The 24,274-nt window shown below is 34.3% G+C and overlaps 1 protein-coding gene across 1 annotated transcript in view; it reads right to left on the bottom strand.

Annotated features, from left to right (window-relative positions):
* Window positions 1-6,020: 6,020 nt before the first annotated feature.
* The window catches only part of LOC136028707 (muscle-specific protein 300 kDa-like), a gene marked incomplete in the record, with an annotated part of 463,479 nt that continues 445,225 nt past the window's right edge, over window positions 6,021-24,274 (bottom strand). Inside the window, 3 exon segments of the mRNA XM_065706609.1 lie at window positions 6,021-6,431; window positions 14,767-14,875; window positions 19,046-19,119. Of these exon segments, the coding sequence (XP_065562681.1) occupies window positions 6,294-6,431; window positions 14,767-14,875; window positions 19,046-19,119 (321 nt within the window).

Here is a 24,274-nt window from a genome sequence, read left to right as displayed (position 1 = left end):
GGAGGAGGGGATTTCTGGCATGATTTGAAAAATAAAATCAGAAATTAAATTATTTTTCAAATGAAAGTGCACAAAGAAAATTTTTCACCTGGAATCGCCCGCAAGAAATTTTCAAGGGGTAATTTTCAACTAGAATTGAAATATCTGGGTGTATTTTTCTGGTGGGTGGAGTATTTTACGTGGGAATAGCTTTTCATGAAGGGATTTTCCTTGGGGGGAAAGAAATTTCCCATGGAGGGGGACCCAGATTTCCCAGCATTAGTTAAAAACAATCAAAAAATTAAATAAAAAAAAACAAGTTTTGTCAACTGAAAGTACGGAACAACATCAAAACATAAATGAATAAAAATTATGACGTATATGAGAGGTTACCCCTCCTCAATACCTTGCTTTTTACACTAAACTTTGACTCTTCGTCCCAATTCCTTGTGATTTGTTATAGCTGAAAGCACATTATATTATCTGATAGTAGACAATATGGAATCAAGAGCTTGGAATTTTTCATTATATTTGACGTATATCTTTCAAAACTTGAGGATAAAATACTGGCAATCATAGGCAGCGTAATAGCGCTGCCTAAGTAAAGAGAGATGCGGGCACAATACGTTATTTTTTTAGACCAAGGTACTTTGTATAGAAAAAGTTGTCGCAAAAACTTCGAAATAGGTCAATTCGATTCGAAAATAAAACGGCAAGTGCCCTTCTTAACAGTCAAAAGTGATTGGAGGACAACCAGCCCCTCTCATGCCCATCATTTCCCCAAACACATCCGAGCAAAATTGTGAGAGAACCATTTTGCTCAGCGTAATTGAAGGGTCAGGAAGTTATGTCTTTGAGGCAGACAACCCCCATAGCCCTCAGGGTAAGAGTTCTGCGTAATATCCTGGGGAGATATAAGGCAATTATTGAAAGGGTGGTCGTATAAACTTCGGAAGGGGCTCATTAGATTGTAATTTAGAAGTTCTAGTGCCCTTTTTAAAAGTCAAAGTAGTATGAGGGAAGATTCCCCTCCCCAACGCGTCATATTTCCCCAAATGCACTTGATAGAAATTTTAAGGTAGCCATTTGTTAATAAAATAGTCCAAAGGTCACATAACAAGGTCTTGAGGGTTGACACAGCTCCCCAGAGTCTGGGGGTAAGGGTTGTAAGTTATGCCCCCGAGGTAAATAAAAATTTTATGGAAGGAACGGTCGTGTGAGCATTAGAGGAGACTCATTTGATTGGAAACGAATAGTTTTAGCTCCCCTTTTAAAAGTCAAAAGCAATGGAGGGCAAATGGTTCCCCCTCCCTGACATCCTCTTTCCCCAAATGCATCCGAAGGAAATTGTGAGATAATCATTTTGTTCACAATAGTCCAAAGAGTATATAACAATGTCTTCAGGGTGGACACAACCCCTCAGATCTCTGGCGTTAGGGTTGTAAGTTATGCTAATTTCTGTTCGTTTTGGAATTCATTTATTTATTGATGGTTTGTGGTAGTTTTACGCTTCGAAGACTATTTAGATTTATTTTTGCCCATTTTTGGCTTAATGAAGCTCGTTACATTTCCTTTGAAAAATTTGTTTTGTGGAAAATGTTTTAAATAAATTACTTTCAAAGGCAATACCTGTTACCTGTCACGTTATCTGTGCATTGCATTTTTTTTTTTTTTTTAGCCATAGCATTGGAAATGGTGATCACAGAAACCTTGGAGGGGGCTACACAAAGGAAATTGACAGTTCTAATGCGCTTTTTCGGATTCAAAACTGTTCGCCAAACCACCAGCCGCCTCCCTTGCCCTATTCTTATAACCGGACTCGTACTCCTCATACCCTTCAAGATAAATGTTTGCTAAGAGCCTGAGAAAACTTGCCTGCTTTTCAAATCAGGGGAAATACCCTGAAAAAAGCAAATGACGTTGATGAAAATCAGAGTAATGAAATCAGCATATCAGAAGACTGGCTGAAAAGGTTTTAAACTCGTATTTACAAGAACTTGGGATTTCGCTAAGACTTAGCTATTATTATTTTGATTTTGCTTTTTTTGGCGTGACCTGCTTTTTCTGTAGGGAATTATTTTTTAGCATTTGAAATCCCAGTCATCTAACCACCCAAACTTTATGGTTAAAATGCTGAATCATGCGCAGCAGAGTTTTCGAATTTTCAGAGACAAGTGGCTTGACCTTATCATCTTTCAGTAAATGTTCTTATCAGTTAGAAATTCAGTGATGAGCAGGATTTTGCTGATATAACTGAAGGCAGAGTATATAAGCTGTTTAGATAAGTCTAATTTAATAACAAAAGTTTATTGTGATAACGAATTTTCGAAGATTTTCAAAAAAAGCTCGGAACTTTGCAAAAATAGCAGCGGAACAAAGTGCATCATTAGAATCTCAATTGCCTCAAATCCTAAACTGAAGAGTTAGAGTCTCTTGCCTTGAAAAACAAGAAAAATCACTTTTTTGCATGGGTAGCATTGATGTGACCTTTTTTCCCCCATGGATGACTGTATCGAACAATTGGTCAAGGAATACTGAGAAAGATCTTCTTTGAACACAAATCACAGTTTCTGGTGCCTTTTTTAAGCAACAAAAGATAACCATGATGGCAAAATAGCGTTTTCTACTGTTTTGTGCCACTAAACATCAATATGCTTCTCAAAAAGGGCCAAAATTCCAGCAAATGCAAATTCTGAGATAGCGAGCTCATTTTTTATGATCGAAACTCTTGGCCAGAATTTTCGAGCCCCTCGTCTTCAAAAACAAAACAAAAACGACATTTTGTCCTTTTTATTTATTTTTTTCGCCAGGGTATGGTCAAGGGCCATTTCCCGCCAAAAATGGCATTTTATGGTGTTGTTTATGGAGTGGAAAGGTTAGGAAGCATAGCAAGGGTAATATTCTAATCTTCATGGTAAAATACCCTTAAACAGGTGTTGGAATCCATCTTCGTATATATTCCATCTCAAAGCTACCTTAGTAGGGGAACCTAAAATAACGCACTTAAAAATGACTGCAAAATGAAACATATTTCCTTTACTGACAAAAAAAATCATCTAAACTTACCATACATACCGGTGATAATGAACCATTCGAACTCTTTATTAACGCGACAAAGTTGCACATATCTCGTGGGAAGTAAAACGTATATTTAATGCCCTGTAATTGTCTAAATTCTTGTATTTTCTTCAGTTTTGTCGCATAAGCTAGACAAAGTACTTTTTCGTAAGAATTAATTTGCATATTAAAAAAATAAAACAAAAATTCATTAATTTTTAAAAAGATAAAGCAGAAATTATTGCTTTACAGATTACACAAGACAAACTATATATATCTGCAAAACCAGCCAAGTGATTTTTTCAAAAAATTGTAAAATTCTAAAACTAGAACTTTACTAAAACCTAACTTTGCTTGAGTTTTCTGCAGAATTATAATTACATACACAAATCTATCGATGTCATGGCCATTAAAAGGTTCATGAGAGCCTTATAAATTAGTCTTATTTTGTACAGGTCACTTTCGAAATTTTCTAAAACTAAGGGATCATCCTTTTTTTTCATCAGATTCGTATTTTCACTAAAGTGCTAATCTAGAGGATTGTACAGACATTAGGAAATACCAGGAGCCAGTTCAACTGAGCTATTTTAATATTTATATATTACGCAATAGCGTCTCCGAATAGATACTTTTTTGTTCTTTGAAGTTTAACTCTGCCCTTTGCTTTAAAAAAAATATAATTTACGACGGGCAAATGTCGCAGTCAATGCTCTACTTCAAGCAGTATGAATGTTCTAAATAACGATGTCTGAGATCAGTCCTTAAGCAAATCCACCCTGTTTGGCATCCCTAAGAAGTTGTCCGAAAAGATAGATGCAGGAAAAAGAATAGCTAAGAATACAACAAAGTGTATGAACAAAGATTAAGAAGACCAGTCTCGTTACCCTTCAGGGGAGCGGAACAAAATCTTTTTCATTTTGTCAATGGCACTCTCAGTAGCCTCCACAAAATCCCTTTTCCATAGTTGTTTCTCCCCGTTAGACTTCATCTACCTCCTCCTGTCTCAATAAAGTCCCAATAGAGATTAATGTTTGACTTTCTATTATTTTATGTATTTTACACCCTGACTGGATTGACTCCTTAGGTTTTTAATTAGTTTTTTTTTCTATTTAAGCTTCACACATGAAGTAAATTTGGTTTCCTCAAAGCTCGTGATAGTCTTTTTGAGTCAGATATAATGTTATCAACAGTAGTTTTGTACTATAATTTTTTTTAAATAATATTTTTACTGAAAAATCCAGGGTCAATAGAGAGTGTGATTCTGATTGCATTATTTTTGGTTTTCTATAGGGCTGAAGTTAACCTGTAGACACCCTTGAATATGGACACAACTTATTCTATCATTTTACTCAAATAGCTTTTTTTTGTTGAAAATATGGTATGGGATTATTTTACTTTAAGATACACATTAAATTCATCCTCTATCTTTAGCAAATTCAAGTTACATATTTGCGAAGATTGAACTATTTCTATAATTTTAGTTCTTCTCCTTGGGACTTCATAGGTCACATACCCACTAGAAACACCCCTTAGAGATATCCATTATTCTGAGTAAATTGCTCACGTATAAGTTCACACGGATACCTCAGGCCAAAAAAGGGCATTGGGACCGGGCTGTTTGTCCTCCAATCATTTTAGTCCTTAAAAAGAGAACTAGAACATAGAGTTTCTGACCGAACAGACCATTCCTAGGTTTCTACAACCACCCATTCTACATGAAGTGGTGGAGAGTGGCAAAGATTTAATGCAGTACATATGAGACACATCAGTCTTTACTTAGTCAACGATACAGCGCTGGCTTTGATATTAATGTAAAAACTTCAGACCTAAAATTTAGCATATGGCTCAAAAGAGGTCAAATAGATGTATCGATGCATCGATTCAAAAGAGGCTTATCTTTAATTCTGACCGAGTTGTAAGTTGTTCCAAAAGGACGTGAAAAAAGAGTGCAAGTCCCTTGTCTTCTAACGAGCAATTCTGCAATTTTAACATTTCCAGTAAATTCCAATTGAAAAGTTAACTGAGAATCAGTCTTTAAACTTTCGAGTTTCTTAAAATCTGATTTGTGATAAATATTTTTCCATTGTACCTTTTTACTTTCAATTTGCTCTCTTGTAAAACTAGGAAAAGTGGACTTCGGCCCTTTTTGCAAAACGCCACAGAAATTTCCGATAGTTTGGGGAAAATTGTTGTGGTACAAAAGTTACCGTTTTGAGACTACGGAATAAGCAAAATTAGTGGATTTGTAGAATTTTTAAATTCTTTGTGTGAAGAAATAAATTTTGCAATAAGTATGAAAAAAAACACTTTACTTGTTTTGAATCTTTTCATGCACAGACGAAAAATAGTCAATTTTCAATTTGTAGGATGCCAACCAACTGCAACAGCACAGGTAATTTTTCTTTGAACCATTCCTCTTACGCAATAAGAGGTGTAATAATATCTTTAACTTGCACACTTCAAAAATTATTATTTGAGGCTTATGATTTTGAAATTCTCAAAAATCCAAATAAAACAAAGCAATTTAAAAACAATGATACTTACTGAAAAAATAACTTATATAGAGAAGTCGAGAATAAAGAAACAAAATTTGAAGAAAAAAAAATCGAATAATCTCTACCCCATAGTTCGAATAAAAAATAAAGTTTTAATGTATAGCCTTATTAGAACTATTATAAATAGTCCTATTACCAGCTCATTTAGAACAAAAAAAACACAGCTGAATGTGAATCACACCTGAATACACACTGAGTGGGAGCATTAGGAAAAAAAAAATTATCACCCCACCACTCTCACCTGGGTACCAACACAAACTGGTGAGACTCTCTTCTAAAAGATCAGAGAAATATCTAAGGAATATCGCATTTTAGAAAAGAACAACATTATACAGAGAACCCGTATGGCTTGATTAGGAGAAAACTAATCGTAACAATTTTTTTTTATCTAAACGTTATTTTAAAAATCAAAAATAGCCATTACATTAATTTTATTTCAAGTAAGAGTATATATTTAATAACACATAAGCACCACAGATAATTAACTGAATAATATATGAAATTTCATGCATGTATTCTAAATAACAAAAAGCTACCGTAACCAATTCTAAAATAATCACAATTTTTCAGGCCTTCGAATTTTCAACGAGCAAATGGAAAAATATAATTACGCCAAAAATTGGTAAACGAAAAGAAACAAGTAGTTTACTAGATATAAACGTTTAATTAAACCATGTGATGTAGATACAGGGGGCCTACAAGTTATGTAGGGGGCGGCCCGTCAGGATATCGGAGTGCTGGTTCAAGGATGTGCGATAGTGAGTTGGCCAAAGTGCAACGCCAATCATCATTCGGTGCTGGTATAAGTGAAGCAACACCAATTAGAACGAGCATCAAAGCCTATAACAAGAAAAGAAAGATTATATAAAAAATTGGAATGTTATTACACGAATAAAGCATTTGAATTATGCATCAAATTCCAAAGCTTTCGCATACAATTATCGACATTAAGCTTTAAATTAGCAATGGATAGATTAAAAAGTTTATCAACTCTTTTTTTACAGGACAGGGGAGCAAAATAAAAAGTACTCTCAGTCTAAGATTATTAAGTTTTAAATGAATGGAAAAATGTGATTTTTTAAAGTTGCGTCTCTAGCTTACATCAGTAAAATAACAAGATGAATTATTTTTCATTTTTCAATGTAAATAAGGCAAGCGATATAAATCTGGTTTATTTATCTGTTAAGAGCTTTTTTAAAAGCGAGACTTTTATATTTGTTGCACAAAAAATTGATGACATATTACTTTGTATAAAATTCGTTTTAAATGACGAATGAAGTATTTTTTCTATTGAAAGGGAGTAGCAGTGATAAGGTTAGAAGGGAAGTATATGTGACAAAGTTCCTCTAATAATATATTTTAAAATTTAGCTCACACAGCGCATAGCAACATTTATGCTAAATAAAAGATTTAAAGTGATTAAAGTAAATTTGGGCGTTTTTAAATGAAAGTGCGTTATTAGACCCAAATTTTCAAAATTCTCCTAGGACAGTTACTGCACCAATTTTGGGGGAGAAAAACTCCCCATATCACGTCCCCATTATGAGTAGGTATATGATTCATAGCATACAACTACGAATTCCAATTGTTATATTCCATATAAATGAAGTTTAAAGTAATAACTAATTTGTATGGCTTGTCAAATACCTTCAAGAAGGAGACGAGGCCACAACAAGTCATACCCTGAGTACAGCATTGGAGGGAAAAGCGTTAAACATATATTCTTTATCACGGAATGTTTCAAAACGAACCAAGCTTAAATGACATTTTTGCCTTATTTTGGTTATTACTGGCCCTTTATAAGGAGAATATTAAAAGAGATTAAGGCACTCGCTCTCCTAAGAGAATGGAATTTAAAATTGTGCCACTTGATCCTGATTATTTTTGAGACACCTATACTAGTAAACTGTGTTATACCAATCATCCTCAATGAAAAAAAAAGAACACATAAAGATTAATCTGTATCGCCCAGTGATACTTTTTCCAAGTAAAATATCTTATTGCTAAAACATTATTTTTGTTTACATGATTATTTTCTGGAAAATTTTCTGGAACAAAAATATAACAAATTGCGAGAGCTAGAACTTTCATGAAGCACATTTAAATATTTTCAGTGGTATTGGCAAAAATAAAGGCAATAGGTAAGACAATTTCAAGCAACCACATTTTCACCAATTAGTTAAAGATTATTATCAATAAGTAAGGACATAAAAAATAAACAGAAACTAACTTTTTAGAATTGCCTGGCAAGCTATGGAAGGTATCATTTAAATCTCACTGCCAACAAGGGTCAAAACCAGTTACTCGAAAGAAACAGCAATAAACTGCAAGAGGATAGAAAGTATATGCAAATGTTTGTAACTGGACAAAAAGTTCAAAGATGATTACGATGAAAGCCTCAACTCTCAAGCACTATATTCAAAAAGCAAGAAAAACCGTCCATTAGGATTTAATACAGACTTAAAAAAAAAGAGTAGAATTCTTCTTGTAAGCATAAATTTTCCAATTTTTTAAGGTGGTTTGAAATACACCAACAGAAAAAAGAGAGCAGTGATTTCAGCCATCACATAGAAGGAAACCCATGAACAGATCGAAAACGATGGTTACAAAGTTCAGGAGACAAGGTCCCAACGGGCAACTAATCTGAGAGTCATTGAAAAAAAAAAAAAATCAAGAATGAGGATGGGGCTTGTTACACGTAAATATTTACAAAAGGCCGGCATTAGAACGCGAAGTGTACACCTGTTCAAAGACATCTATTCATTAGATCTATAATGCATTGTATAAGAAGAGGATGGACACACAAAATCATTCCAGATCTGTTCACAGATCGTTCCTCACTAAAGACCCGAGACATCTCTGACTTCTTACAACAGTCTACTGAAAATCAACGTATTTGTAAATAGTCAGAAATTCAAAACCATTGATTACCGTTACCACGAAAATAGCAAGAGAAGTTTGACACAATCAATAAAACGCATAGCTTAATTCTTCATAAATCTAACAATTAGCAGCAACAAAATTAATAGCAAAGAATAAAATAGAATCAGCATCTGCATTTTAGGAGATACTATTCATAATAGTATGCTTAAAATGGAAGGACAGAAGTGTTACAACATTAGAACGATTATATTAACATGTTGCACAAACAGAATATTTGCAGTAGTGAAACGGTTCACAAAGAAAAAAAAAGTTTGACACACGGCTATATGCATACTTTAAGGTAAACTTTAAAACTGAAAAAAAAATAGACAACCTAATAATCCAATTTTGCTGTATTCAAATTATTTGTTTTTATACCTATAAAACTTGTACAAAAAAAATTAATTGAAATACCTAATATATGTGAATCTTAAAAAATAAAAATAGGTTCAATTACATGAACAGCAAAACCTTTAAATCCAATTTTTTTAGTCAGCACGGAAATGTGTGTTCTAAATTTGACATTAGCATTGTAAATTGCACTTACTCCAAAATTTGGAAATAAAATCAAAATAAAAGTGTCAAAATATCGTTGAACTGAATGTAGGCTATCATCCTTTTTCCTTTTTTTGGTAAAACTATGTTTTCTACATAATTAGAACGTTTGAAACGTTTTCTACTTTTTTTCAATTTTCTTTTGGTGTGGCCCCATTTGGCCCAACAATATCCAAACGAACCGACAGTCTTGGTGTACGAATTGACATAAATATTTCTCCTAAACGACAGAGATTAATCATGAAATGATAAATTTCGCTAGCTTCCACTGGGGCTCATTTCCATAAAAAAAAACATCTTTAGCTCCAAGCTTTATTCTATTTGATAATTTAATCAGATAGAAGAAATTTCTTACATGAGAACCCGCTAAGAAACCATTTTATTCGGTTGAGATTTTGTTTTAATTTTACAGTAAAATAAGAATAGAACTGAAAGCTTGTTGCATTTCTCGGAGTTATCCATAACAGCATGAACAAAACAATTTCCAAAAATAGGGAAATTTAGTATCATGTGTTTCTATGCATCCAGGATTATTATACTCCAAAATACTATAGAAAAATAAAGGTTTTAGGCACATTTTTTCTATACCTGAAATAAATTAATTTCAAAGAATGACTTTGAATCAAACAGTTCGTGGAAACGAACTGTAGTAAGGAGCGACCCGGCTCAATAGTAACCAAAACTCTAAAAAACGGAATTTTATAACAATAGTTACATCAAAAGAATTACATTTTAATGCTGATTTCAAATATAAGTTTCATTAAGTTTAGACTTACCCATCAAAAGTTAGGAGCCTAAGAAAATTTGTCTTATTTTAGAAAATAGGATGAAACACCCCTTAAAAATCATAGAATCTTAACGAAAATAACCCCATCAGATTCAGCGTATCAGAGAACCCTACAGCCGAAGCTTCAAGCTTTTATCTACAAATGTGGAAATTTACATTTTTTGCCACAAGACAGGTCACAGATGCAGGTTTATTTATTTTTTTTTTTTGCTGTTGTTTTTCCCAGGGGTGATCGTATCGACCCATCGGTCCTAGAATGTCGTGAGAGGCCTCATTCTAACGAAAATTGAAAGTTCTAGTGCCATTTTTAAGTGACCAAAAAATTGGAGGGCACCTAGGCCCCATCACCCCCTCCCACGCTCATTTTTTTTACCGAAGTCACCGGATCAAAATTCTGAGTTAGCCATTTTATACAGCATAGTAGAAAAACCTAATAACTATGTCTTTGGGGACGACTTACTCCCCACAGCCCCGTGGGAGGGACTGGAATTTACACACCTTGACCAGTGTTTACATATAGTAATGGTCATTGGGAAGTGTACAGACGCTTTCAGGAGGATTTTTTTGGCTGGGGGAGGGGTTGAGGGGAGGGGGTTATACGGGGGAGCTTTCCATGGAGGAATTTGTCATGAAGAAAGAAAATTTCCATGAAGGGGGTGCAGGATTTTTTAGCATTTTTTAAAGAACAATGAAAAAATAAATATGAAAAGTTGCTTTCAACTGAAAGTAAGGAACAGCATTAAAACTTAAAACGAACAGAAGTTATTACGCATATGAGGAGTTCACCTCCTCCTAATACCTCGCTCTTTACGCTAAAGTGATTTTATTAATTTCAACTATTTATTCTACGGCCTTTGTGATTCAGGGGTCATTCTTAAGGAATTGGGACAAGATTTAAGCTTTATTGTAAAGAGCGAGGTATTGACGACGGGAGGAACCCCTCACATACGTGATAAAAACATACGAATATAGAAGTTCATTAGGTAAGTTAATTCGTAAGTTACGTATATTTTTACTAATAAAAACGTTCGTAAAAAATTAAGTTTTGGTTGCCTTTTTAATAATCAAAAAATTGGAGGGTAACTAGGCCTACTCCCTTACTCCTTTTTTCTCAAAATCGTCCGATTAAAACTATGAGAAAGCCTTTTAGCCATAAAAATAAATTAATATGCAAATTTCGTTTTAATTATTCATATGCGGAGAGCCAAAATCAAAAGATGTACTAATTCAAAAATGTTCAGAAATAAAAAAAAAAGTTTTTTTAACTGAAAGTAAGGAGCGATATTAAAACTTAAAACGAACAGAAATTACTCCGTATATGAAAGGGACTGTTCCCTCCTCAGCACCCCGCTCTTTACGCTAAGGTTTTTTACTGTTTTAAAAAGTAGAGTTGAGAGAAAGAGTCAAACTTTAGCGTAAAGAGCGAGGCGTTGAGGAGGGAACAGTCCCTTTCATATACGGAGTAATTTCTGTTCTTATTAAGTTTTAATATCGCTCAGAAATTAACAGAAATTACTCCGTATATGAAAGGGGCTGTTCCCTCCTCAACACCCCGCTCCTTACGCTAAAGTTTTTTACTGTTTTAAAAAGTAGAGTTGAAAGAAACATTCAAACTTTATCGTATAGAGCTAGGCGTTGAGGAGGGAACAGTTCCTTTGATATACGGAGTAATTTCTGTTCACTTTAAGTTTTAATATCGCTCCTTCCTTTCAGTTAAAAAAACTTGTTTTGTTTTTTTATTTAATTCGCTAAGGATCAACAATTGTAACTATTATCAGTATTCATCGATTTAAAGCTATGTCTACCTGTTACCTAGATAGTTATAGAGAATGCTAGCTAAACCTGTGTCGACGTCTTATCTTTAAAAGGAGAGGGTGGGGATATTTAAAAGCTCCAGCCCCTTTCCAATAAAAAACTTATTGGAATATGTAGATTTTAATAAATACATTCCTCGCAACTAAGGTACACCCACGGAATATATATCTGCCAATATCTTATCAATAATACTGGCGTCAATAAAATCATCATTACAATTAGCATTTAGTGATAATGATATCTAGCTGAAATCAATTTAGCCTTTGAATTTTTTGAATATTCAAATGTGTAATATTATCAACTACTTTTTAATGTTTCAGATATCTGTATTTTCACTATTTTCAGGAAAGACAAAAGCCAGGCCACTTGAGGGATGATTGAATTGTTCAAGGAGGAGTGGCAATAGTAAGCAGAAAAACAGAGTATTCCGATTATTTTCAACAAAACCAAACATTACTGAGAAGTATACAGAAATATGGACAAAAGACGAATTCAGTAAAATCCGAAATTGTTTCGCTCTTGAATCAATTCATAAAAAATAGTCTTCTTTAAAAAATAATCGAATTCTAGCCAGGATTTCCCATTTCATGGTCGAGCGCATCACCACCCCCCACCCATACAATTTCTTCCCCACGAAAACTTCTCCCAGGGAAATTCTATCCATATGTAAAATTGACCACCCAAGCAAAATTAAGACAAATAAAAAGAATTAAGGAAAGAAGGAATTCTGGAATATTTTACCTATAGTCCCAAATACATGTAGAATATGGTGTAGAATCAAATAGCTCGTAATAACAAGCTGTAAGTAAGGAGTTACTCGGGCCAACAGTAACCGAAAGTCTAAATAATTAGTTGTAATAATAATTATTACATCAAAAGAATTTCCTTTTTATACTGATTCCAAATACATAAAGTTCGCTAAGTTTAATGTTACACAACAAACGCTACGGGCTTGAGAGAATTTGCCAGATTTTTAGAATTTGGGAGAAACAGCTCCCAAAGGCCAATTAATCTTAATGAAAATTACCCCATTGAATTGAGCATATTAGTCAACCCTGATATGGAGGATTTCCAATCTACAAAATGTAGAACTTGGTATTTTTAATCCCACAAGAAAGATCGCACATGGATGTTTATTTATCTGTTTTCCCCCAGGGGTGATCGTATTGAACTGATGGCTTCTTAAAAATTAGGAGAAGGCTCATTCGAACCAAAATTAAAAATTCAAGTTAACCTCTAAGTTACCAAGAATATTGTGTCCCATTGAAGAAGAAATGGCGGTTGATTAAACTTCTCAGTTGGCCAACCGATTTAAAAGAGTAAAAAGCTATACACTTTTACAGCTATACACTATACACACAGCTTCCAGGCTGTGGTAATACCGAACGGTTGGGCAGTCGTTCCTTTAAAGTCACGTAGCCTATACAAGAGAAATGGTTAATATTGATATTTACTTTACAACTTCATTCAACTAAGTTAATTTACTTGACTTTTCCTGGAATTAATGTTTAGTGATGCATAATTATGCAAAAGCTGTTATGAGGGAGGAGCAGTGAGTCATTTTGTAGGTGGGGGGAGGGGGAAGATGCCTCAAAGAGTACATTTTAATGTCTAAACATCACACCCCTGCCATTGGAGGGAGAGGGTGTAATAGCACCATTCTATAGCAACCATCTTTTTCTGGTAGTATAAAATATTATATTCACATTCCAACCAGCAAAAAGGCGGAAAAGGCACGGCGGGGCATCATGAGTCTTACCAGGACATTTCTGGGGGGGAGGGGGCAACTGCTACCAGGAACTTTACTTTCAGCGATTTTAAATGGTAAAATTTCTCTTTCCCTGTTTATATACAAAGTTTCAATGTAGTTAAACATATGTACCCAATTTTTAACACGAGAGAACCTTATTGTAGAAGTCAGGACGACTTCAGCCGCTTGGAAGATCAAAAGTTGTGCAAAATTTTCAATTACATGGGCAATAATATCCCTCTCTGTCTACCCGAAATTCTGAAGTAAAAATTTTAATAAGAACTGTTTCAACAAAACTACTGGTAATCGAACATTTTGACTAAATATTCAAACTTTGCTCAAAATTTTACTTCCAATCCATTATTTTAGTTCTTAAACAGGGAAACTGAAAAAGCTGGACACTACCAATCGATTTATAATTGCTTACATACAAAATTTAACAGTAAGAAATCGGGGTTCATAGAGCCAGTAACCCATTTCGAATCTTGGTTAGGCATTTCCGAGAGGATTTTCTGAGGGAATACGCCTACCAATACATTTCAACTTCTACTTGAACTTCCTTTGATGAATATACTCTCTTCGGCCAAGGCCGAAACCAAAAGGGAGAGGGTGGGTAGCCCCCTCCCAAAAAAAAATTGCCTGACTTGTAAAAACGTAGTAAAAATGCATATAAACAAATTTTTGATGCGTTTTTAAGTTTTCTTTTTATTGTAACCTTCCCAAGACAAGCAAAAAACCTGGATGCGTTCTTTTCTTCGGCATACTGAAGAAAATAGTCATTTTGCGAAATCCGTCTTAAATTTTTTTAAATCGGAACTCCTAAATAAAGTTTTAGTTCATTAATGGTACCATTAGTTGCGGCTAAAACAAATTAAATATATTTCCATGCATATGTATTCATAAATTATGTAATAGAATGCTAATAGAATGGCCAATGCTAATCCAATTTCCTAATCATTTTATAAAGAAACATTTAGCTAAATGGAAAACACATAGCCTAAAGTCCCATTCATAGTTGCAGGCGACTATATTGTAAGTGGAGTCTTTTGATATCAGCAGTCTTCAGGAAAGTGAAATGGTTCTATCATCAAAAAAAAAAGACCACATAAGGAATTAGCAGTCGAATCAATTAAGAAACACGGAGAATGAGTTATGCAGTTGCTCCCTCTTTAGACTATTTACTACGTAATATTTTTTTCGCAATATGTGTTATTGGGATACAAATATAGTGAAAAAATTGCTTTCATATGAAAACAGCCGAGTCTCAAAATCGAACAAGAGATATGAATAGTTTACGATTCCTGAAAATCTTCAAGTTCAGATTATGACCAAATGAAAATGCGTACCTGAATAGGTAAAGCAGCTCTTACTACTCGTCCTAAGAACCTATATCCTCGGCGAATTACAGTTGTATCAACCCCTTCTTCTTCATTGCCACTTTCTTCTGCATCAGCGCTAGAAAAAGAAAAATTAGTTGCTTAAATGAAAACAAAATAAGGTAAAATGAAAGCTAAAATGACAGTGAGCAACTTCCGTCTAAGAAGTAAGGCTGAGTTTCAGAGACGTTAGGTGATGCGCATAAAACACCAAAAAATATTCTCGTGGGCGAGGCTTAGTTCTTAGGATATAATTTGGTTGTATATAACCAAAACACAACGACTAGAAAATTGGCATTTTAGTGTTTTGAATTAGGATCAGGGAAAAAAAAACTTTGTTTCTTGGATGTTATTAATCGATGCAACGCGAGTGAAAACCATATATTCTTTTTATAGTTCAAAACCGTAAAAAACATACATAATGTGCTTCAATTTTACATTTACGAGTTTGAATTCACTAAATATGGTCTTTATAAACAAAATTAAATCAACCCTTGCTGCAAATGGATCAATCACCACAAAAAAAAGGGAAATCTTACTAAAAAAGGCACATTTTAAACGGTAGAAACTCACAAACAATAAACCCCTGCTGTCACCTGTCTAAAAGAACTAAAGCCCCTAAAATTACAAATAAAACCTGAAGAAACAGAAAAGGTACTGATGTGTTATACTAAGGTAAGGACTTTGTCAACAAAATCCCCTGGATCAAATGTCCAGCTCAAATCAAACACAGCTATTTGAAAAAAATGGCTATAAGAATTGAAATGAAAATAAAGAAGACGCTAAAATTTTAGTAATGCCTTTATAAACATTGAATTCAGTTCATGTTTTTGTTTTAACCTTTAAAAGGGGATTGCTATTACTACTTTGTAAATATTACAATCCATCCAGCACAAAGAAAAACTTAACAGAAATGAAAAAGACAAACCAAATAAGATGTAATCTTTAAAAGCAGCGAAAAAATCAAACGAGCAAAAACTTAAAAAGATTAGGGACATAGCCTCATTATCATGGTACAATGCCAGTTTTAGCACAATCTCAGAAACATTGCATAATAGGGTTTTTAAAACAGACCCTGGCTTTATTATTTATCTTCTTGAAATAACCGTTTAAATTTGAAGTTTATAATAGGCGATATGGTGATGCTTCAAGGTATCGTATCAGCTCAAAAATACCGTTTAAATTTTAGAATCCAAAAAGACAAGCACTAAATAAATCGTTATTTTTTCAGCATATTCATTACTTACGATAGCTTTAAAGAATAATGTCAAAGAAACAAAACAAAAATTATATCGAAAATCTTTCTAATTTCAACGCGCCCAAAACGAAAGGGAACATTTTAATCTACCAACTGTACAATGGCAGTTTTAGCTCAGTCTCAGACACATTGCATGTTAGGTTTTTTTTATACAGACACTGGCTTTACTATTTATCTTCTTGAACTTACTCCGCTTAACTAGTCAGTCCTCTAGAGGCAAAAATATAAATAAGGTATGTTTTGTGACTTCCAGACATTTAGGGACCAATTTGTTTAAAAAGGGGGAAGAGGGCTAAAAAATAATGACATACACAAGAAGGCTTTAAGACAATGACGAAATAAAATTTAGATAATACACAGCTACAGTGCTAATAACTTTTGCGATCTAGAAAAAAAATAGGCATAATAACAGTATCGAAAAAAAATCCAAGAATATTTAGCTTAAATTTCATTTGTCTGCTAAATCAACTTCAAGAGTGGCTAAATCGATGGCAAAGGTTAAGCCATCTCCATATGTTTGGCCAATCGTTAAAAAGAAATGAGCTATTAAAATTGTAGAAGTAAGCACCATGATTTTTTCGGTTTTTATGGCACTTGGTATTTACCAAGTGACATATAGCGATCGCAAATTCTGTCGGTCTGTCTGTCCCGGTTTTGCTAGTCTAGGCACTTCCAGATAAGCTAGGACGACAAAATTTGGCAAGCGTATCAGGGACCAGACCTGATTAAATTAGAAATAGTCGTTTCCCCGATTCGACCATCTGGGGGGAGTGGGGAGACGGTTAATTCGGGAAAAAATGAAAAAATGAGGTATTTTCAACTTAGGAACGGGTGATCGGATCTTAATGAAATTTGACAATTAGTTGGACATCATGTCTCAGAGTTCTTATTTTAGATCCCTACCGGATCCGGTGACATCGGAGGGAGTTGGAGGGAGAACCTAAAATCTGGGAAAACGCTTAGAGTGGAGGGATCGGGATGAAACTTGGTGGGAAAAATAAGCACAAGTCCTAGATACGTGATTGACATAACCGAAACGGATCCGATCTCTTTGGGGGAGTTGGGGGGGAGGGTTAATTCTAAGAAATTAGAAAAAATGGGGTATTTTTAACTTACGAAGGAGTGATTAGATCTTAATGAAATTTAATATTTAGAAGGACCTCGGAACTCAAATCTCTTATTTTAAATCCCGATCGGATCCAGTGTCATTGGGGGGAATTCGAGGGGGGGGACTGGAAATCTTGGAAAAGGCTTAAGAGTGGAGAGATCAGAATGAAACTTGGTGGGAAGAATAAGCACAAGTCCAAGATACGTGACTGACATAACAGGACCAGGTCCACTCTCTATGGGAGAGTTGGAGGGGGTTAATTCGGAAAAATTAGAAAAAATGAGGTATTTATAACTTACGAACGGGTGATCAGACCTTAACGGAATTTGATATTTAGAAGGATCTTTTGCTTCACAGCTCTTATTTTAAATCCCGAACTAGATCCGGGGATATTGGGAGGAGTTGGAGGGGAAAACCGGAAATCTTGGAAAACGTGAAAATTGAGGTATCTTTATCTTATGAATGGGTGATCGGATCTTAATGAAACTTGATATATAGAAAAATATTATGTCCCAGACGCTCCATTTTCAATTCAAATCGGATCCGGGGACATGAAGGGGAGAAAAAGAAATCTCGGAAACCGGAAATCTTGGGAGAACCTTAGAGTGGAGAGATCGGGATGAAAGTTAATAGGAAGAACAAGCACAAGTTCTAGATATGTGATTGACATAATTGGAACGGATCCGCTCTCTTTGGGGGAGTTGGGGGGTGATTTCCAATACTTTGGCGAGTTCGGTGCTTCTGGACGTGCTAGGACGATGAAAATTGGTAGGTAGGTCAAGGACCTGCACAAATTGACTTGATAACAGTCGTTACCCTATTCGACAATCGGGAGGGCCGGAGGGAGGGTAAAATTGAATAAAATGAGGCATTTTTAAGTTACGAATGGGTGATCGGATCTTAATGAAATTTGATATTTAGAAGGAGCTCACGTTTCAGAGCTCTTATTTTAAATCCCGACCAGATTTGGTGACAATGGGGGGAGTTGGAAGGGGGAAACCGGAAATCTTGGAAAACGCTTAGAGTGGAGAGATCGGTATGAAATCTGTTGAGTTGAAAAAGCAAATGTCGCAGATATGTGATCGACGTACTTGGACTGGATCCGATCTCTTTGGGGAAGTTAGGGGGTCCAGTGCTTTGGTGAATTCGGTGCTTCTGGAAGTGCTAGGACGATAAAAATTGGTAGGTGTGTCAGGGACCTCCAAAAATTTACTTGATAAAGTCGTTTCCCCCGATTCAACCATCTGGGGGGCTGAAGTGAGATGAATAATTAGAAAAAATGAGGTATTTTTAACTTACAAGTAGGTGATCGGATCTTAATGAATTTTGATATTTAGAAGGACCTCGTGTCTCAGAGCTCTTATTTTAAATCGCGACCGGCATTAAGCCTCTGGTTTTCCTTTTAAACCAATTTATTGATTCGTAGAATTTTGCTAGAGCTCATGCCATAGAAGGTCTTGGCTCTTCCGACCTCGTCAAAAGTGACATCTGAGCTCTTGGCTCTTGTTTTTTTTTATGTATTTCAGCAATCTTAGCAAATTACGGATCTCTGCCGAAGAACCTCAGTAAAAATGATCTGTCAGTCTGAAAAATCCCTTCCCCCACTCCCCTGGAACATGTTTTCTGATGACTCCTCTGTTGGAATATTTTCTTGGATTGATAGAAATCTGTCAGGTAACTAAACATCAAATTTAAAATTCATGTAAATACAAAAAAGAAGAAGCAGAATACACGTAATTATGGTTTAATCATTTGAGATCTAGCCCCCCCCCCAATATAAATTAAAAAGACACAGTATGCCACGCATCTCTATGCATAAATGACAAAACCATTAAACGAGAAAAAAAAAGAGAACCTAGCTTTAACAATAAGCATAAAATTACCTGTTGCTAGAAGCTGATGAACTTGCTGCACGCACAACTGATTGTTCTAAGGGCGATTTTCTTCCACTTAACACCTATAAGAATCGTTAAAGAACTTCATAATTATATGCAAATGTTTGAACAGCCACAAAACTTAGTTGATTTGCTAAAAATCAAATTGATTGATACTTTTTTCTTCTGTCTGTAACATTCAAATATAGAATTGGAGGTATATTACGTCCTATTGGACACAATGACACAAGATGAACAGCTAGCACAAGTTATGTCGATAAAAGTCAATTACGTTTTATTTTAGAAAGGCTATTAAGATGACAAAAGGAATACAAAAAAAACAGGTATGCATGCAGAGTAGCTTCATGTCTGTGCCCCTTCCTCCTCTAAAAAAAAAATCAATACTTGTGTGGGTTTTCGTATCGTTAGTTACATCTCTCACATCATTCGCCTATTTTTGATGCTCTTCTTGAAGTTGTTCCACCACTCGAAATAAATTTAACCGTTCGCAACTGACTTAATCCATTTTGAAATTTATTCTTTGAAATTAAAAGTTTGAAAATTAAACAAATATTTTGACTAAAGAATAATCAACTGAAATAAAATGATCTACAGGATAGGAAAATCAAATTGATTAGTCAGGTTTTAAGACGAAACAGTCATCTATCCCAAATCTCTCCGAAAACTGTCCCATTGTTAGAAATAGTAATAAAATTGTCAAGATTCCAAAGATCAACAGAACATTTTTTTCTTTTTCAAGCGAATATTGATTAGAACACCCTTAGATAGTGATCAATGCAAATGCATCTGGCGCGGAATCCAAAGCTTCTTTTTTAAGGAAGTTGGACGTTGACATAGAAATTCTAAATTTCCTTCCGAGAGTTCCCAGGAAAGACATCCTGCAGATGTAATAGGAACGCTATACAGCCTCAGTCTCTGATGGTAACCAAGTGTCCCATGGCAAAGCAATTGATAAACAGACACACTTGATCTCTGAACTTAATTATCTCTCTTAAAATTAACTTTCTTTCCCATTCCCATTATTATTATCTCCTGACCCATTATTGTTATCTCCAGAAAAAAGAAACATTTAATTAGGCTTGAATGAGCCTGAAGCAATCAATATGACAAAATTATTCTCTGGAAGAAAACTATAGAAGAATAAAATATTATTTTCTGGTCTTAAGGAAACAAAACCGGAATTGAAATTAAGAATACATATATTTCTTACCAGACACACTAATGTAAGAGGTGGGGATACATAATGAGACTACTAAATAATTTCATTGAGATCCGACAGTTGTTACATTTCAAGAGATGTAGGAAACGCAGTAATGGAAATTCCCAGACCCTTTACCTGACGCTCCAGTGTCAAAAAAAAAAAAAAAAAAAAAAAAAAAAAAAAAAAAAAAAAAAAAAAAAAACCATACAGATGTAAAAAAGAAAACTACTGATTTAAAACCTAAATAATAAATGCTTTTGTTTCAATGAAGGAAAGTTTGTTTAGAGTCCAAGTCTTATTGATTACTATGCATAAAAAAGGAGAAATTTTTAAGCAAGCTAAAAATACAACTAACTACAATAATAAGAATAAATAAAGTAAAGTGAACTACTGATTTAAAACCTAAATAATATATGCCTTTATTTTAATGAAGAAAGGGTTTGTTAAGAATCTTAGTTTTATTGATTACAATGTATATATATATATATAAAAAAAAAAGTAATCTCCATATACAGCTAACTAGAAAAATAACATTCCTTGTTCTATTTTTAACAAAATTGAATAATTAACAAAGAAAATACTAAATCAAGGTATAAATTGTATTTACTTACAATCTTAAATTGCATAAAAATATGTAAGAAATGTTGGAACTCGGAGTCTTAATTAAGCTGAATTTGTGCGTTCTAACGCAGGGTTTTCAAAATGGAGGTGGCCCAATCGGATCAACGTTCTCAAATTGCAAGCCTGCAAACTAGAATCTGAATTTTGATGAATGATATTTTAAAATCTCAACATGCGATTCTTACAGATTAAGCCCAGATCAAGGCTTGGGCAGCTTTGGAAATGTTGGATAGGCTTTCTAGGATGGAAATAAAAGACAGGGGGCGAAAATATCTGTGAAAAGAAAATGATGCAACTGCTTTCTTTGAAGAGATTGTTAAAGTCGGCAAGGAAAGAAACTTCAGTCCCGCAGTTTAAAATAATTCAATGTAAGAACCAAATTTTTAAGGTGGAACATGCAGATAAAGAAACTAAATAAGCCTATGGCAGCATCCGAAAAAATGGAGAAATATGATAATTCATTCGTTCAAAACTATTTTCAGTGATAATACAACGCCAATTCCTGCCGAGTAAGAGAAATCTTATTCAACAAACGGGCCCGATCATTAGCTGCAACCTAGAAAAGAGCGGATCACATCCCAAAGTAAATGAAAGCTTAGATGCATGTTTTGAAAACAATAATGTCTAGTGAGAAAGACTTCAATTAAAAGATGATAAATATCTATATATGTTCATCTTAAAAGTAAAAGTATATTTGGAAAACAAATTTCCAGAAATTTAGAAAAGAGCTCATAAAGCCTCAATAATGGCGGCAGTTTAAAATCCTAAGAGCACCATTAAAATCACTATGGAATCAAAAACTATTAGAAGCTGCATAGCTAAAGCACTGTTGAAGCACCTTTTATTTCAGATGTTCATTTGTTTTACAACTGGAATTCTTCAGAAGTGGCCATAGCCGAAACTTTGAACAACCTAAAAAGCGGTGAGAGTGTCTAGCAGTTTGTTAGTCTTAGGTAGATAAATGCCGCAGGAGATAGCAACAACTATGCGTAGTAACTAGTAACTAGTAAATAAGTAAAAGAATAAGTAAAAATAAGTAACAAGTATTCCCCTATAATTGTAATTAACTGACTTGTAGCAATGTTTAGCGTCCTAATTTAGGCCCCTTCGGCCATTTCGATGATGCTCCTGATCATTTCCATGATTATGCGGTCAAATCCAATCAATCTATTGAAGAAGAAACGTATCAGTATAAGACACCCCATCCAAATATCTGCAGTATCCTCTAATGAGAAAAATCATCACCCAATCATAATGAGCTTTGAATACCAGTGATTTTCTTGTACATGACTGAACAAATCCGAGCTTGTTTCCTAATCCGTGGTTCAGCTCCAATAAAACTAATCAATCCCAGGGAGAACCACAGTCTGCTGATTTGGCTTATTTAGACGACGATCCGCTTCAATGATTAAAGTGACCACCGCAACGAAAAAGCGAAAGACTTATGATATGACGGAGAATAGTAACTTATAGGAACATTTAAATAAGCAAGAAGTTATAAGTATCTGAGAAGATGCCAGGGGTCGCAAACAAATTACATCTTTAAAAATTGCAAAATTGGAAGTTTTTTTCCAGATAGCTCCAACTTAGGAGAGAGCGAACCACGGTTACTGATAACAAAAAAATTAAAAGAAACCTTGGGCATAAACTATATAGTTAGGTTGCAAAAGAAGTCCCAAATCCAGCAACTTTTACCCGAATGCCATTTTATAAGCTTTATTCTCAAAAAAGGAGAGTTCCGAGCACTTAAAAGGAGCCTAAAATTCCTTGGAAATTGTATCAGACAGAGAAAAAAATCACCATCGGGATAGACAAAAATCCTATACCAAGAGGTAAAGGATTTTTTACATCAATTGGTGTCAATTGGAAAGACACCAATTCTCTGGTGTGATTTCCAGTGTTATTAAGATTAGAAGGTGGGTTAGACCCTCTCTGGAGAGGTTTTTACCAAGAAGAATCTTTTAACGTAAACGTTAAATAGATTGGTGTCTTATGGATCATGGAAGATGCACCACCCCATCGGAACTGAGCCTTATTATCCCCTGAACCGTAGAAGCTTAGGGGTAGGAAAAATTATGATTGTTTAAGGTGTGCATCGATCACTATAGTCCATTGAATCAGCTTGGTGTTGGTTAAAACAATTTATAGATGTCACCTGTTAGATGGAAAGTATAGAAGGGCTCGTTAAGACCTTGATAGGAAAACAACCTCAAAATACCAGACCGGCCCTTTGACTTTGAAAGACATTGTCACTCCATTTTTTGGGCACAAAAGTTACTGTTGGGTTAATTAAGTAACAAACGATAAAATTAATAACATAAAATGATGCTTCTTTTTCAGTATACAATATGGCAATATATAAAATTTCTTTTCATTTTATTATCCTAATTACATTTATTGAAGTCTTTAAAAATTATTTCACATTTCTTTACATGTAACTACAGGTGGTTAACTAGGCTTTGGCCTTTCTTTCCAAGCAACATTGGGCTCGAAATCAGACACAAATGTCCTCATGATTAGGTAAAGTAAAGGTTCATAATAATTTTAAAGATTAGCATGGAGCATTCCCTTAATATTTTTTTTTATTGCCCAGCATTTCCAATTATATTTCGTAATAATAAAACACTAAATAAAGAAATAGCCTGTTGTGACTATTTCGTGTTTTTAGTAAAGCAAATTTCATCATTAAGCTGTGAGAGTGAAGGGCTGAATTTCATAAATGAGGGTGCCCCCTTTCACTAATTGGAGGAATAATAATTAGATTTACGTGAAAAATCAAAAACCAAACATAAATTAAAGATAAAAAATAAAATTTTTCAATTGAAGTGAAACGCGATGATAAAATTTAGAGCAAGCAAAATTTGCCTGTTACAGGAGAAGGATGTAGCCCCCTTAACCTTTTACTAAACACATGCTACAATACAGCAAATACCTAATTGTTATTTACAAATCCTTTGTAGATTTTACACAAAATATAATCATTTTAATGCTTTCAACGAAAGTATAAATTTTTTTTTTTTTTTGTAAATCATAAGCACCTGGTTGAAAGATTGAAAATCTGAAGGGGAAAAATTGAAGGGGATGACAGACCCCTCCCATTCAAGATGATTTTTGCTCGTTTCTAGCTCTCATATTCCTTCTTACTTGTACTAGAAAACAATTTTTCCAAAATATAATTTCATAAAGGGCATATAATCGATGTATTATATGGCTTTAAGTGATAATCAAATACAAACTAATCCCTTAATATTACAGTTTTGAGGTAGAAATTGAGTTTTTGCCAGTCCATTTTGTACCCTTTTAAAATTATTTTTATAGGAAAGTACGCCATTCACTCTGAACTTTGTACACTTTTAGATATACTCTGAAGATACCGATTAGCTATAAAACAAATC

Source organism: Artemia franciscana, chromosome 1 (genome assembly GCF_032884065.1).
Source record: "Artemia franciscana chromosome 1, ASM3288406v1, whole genome shotgun sequence".
In the NCBI taxonomy this organism is placed as follows: Eukaryota; Metazoa; Arthropoda; class Branchiopoda; order Anostraca; family Artemiidae; genus Artemia; species Artemia franciscana.
Note: the sequence above shows the minus strand (reverse complement) of the source record. Positions and strands in the feature narration are given on the sequence as shown.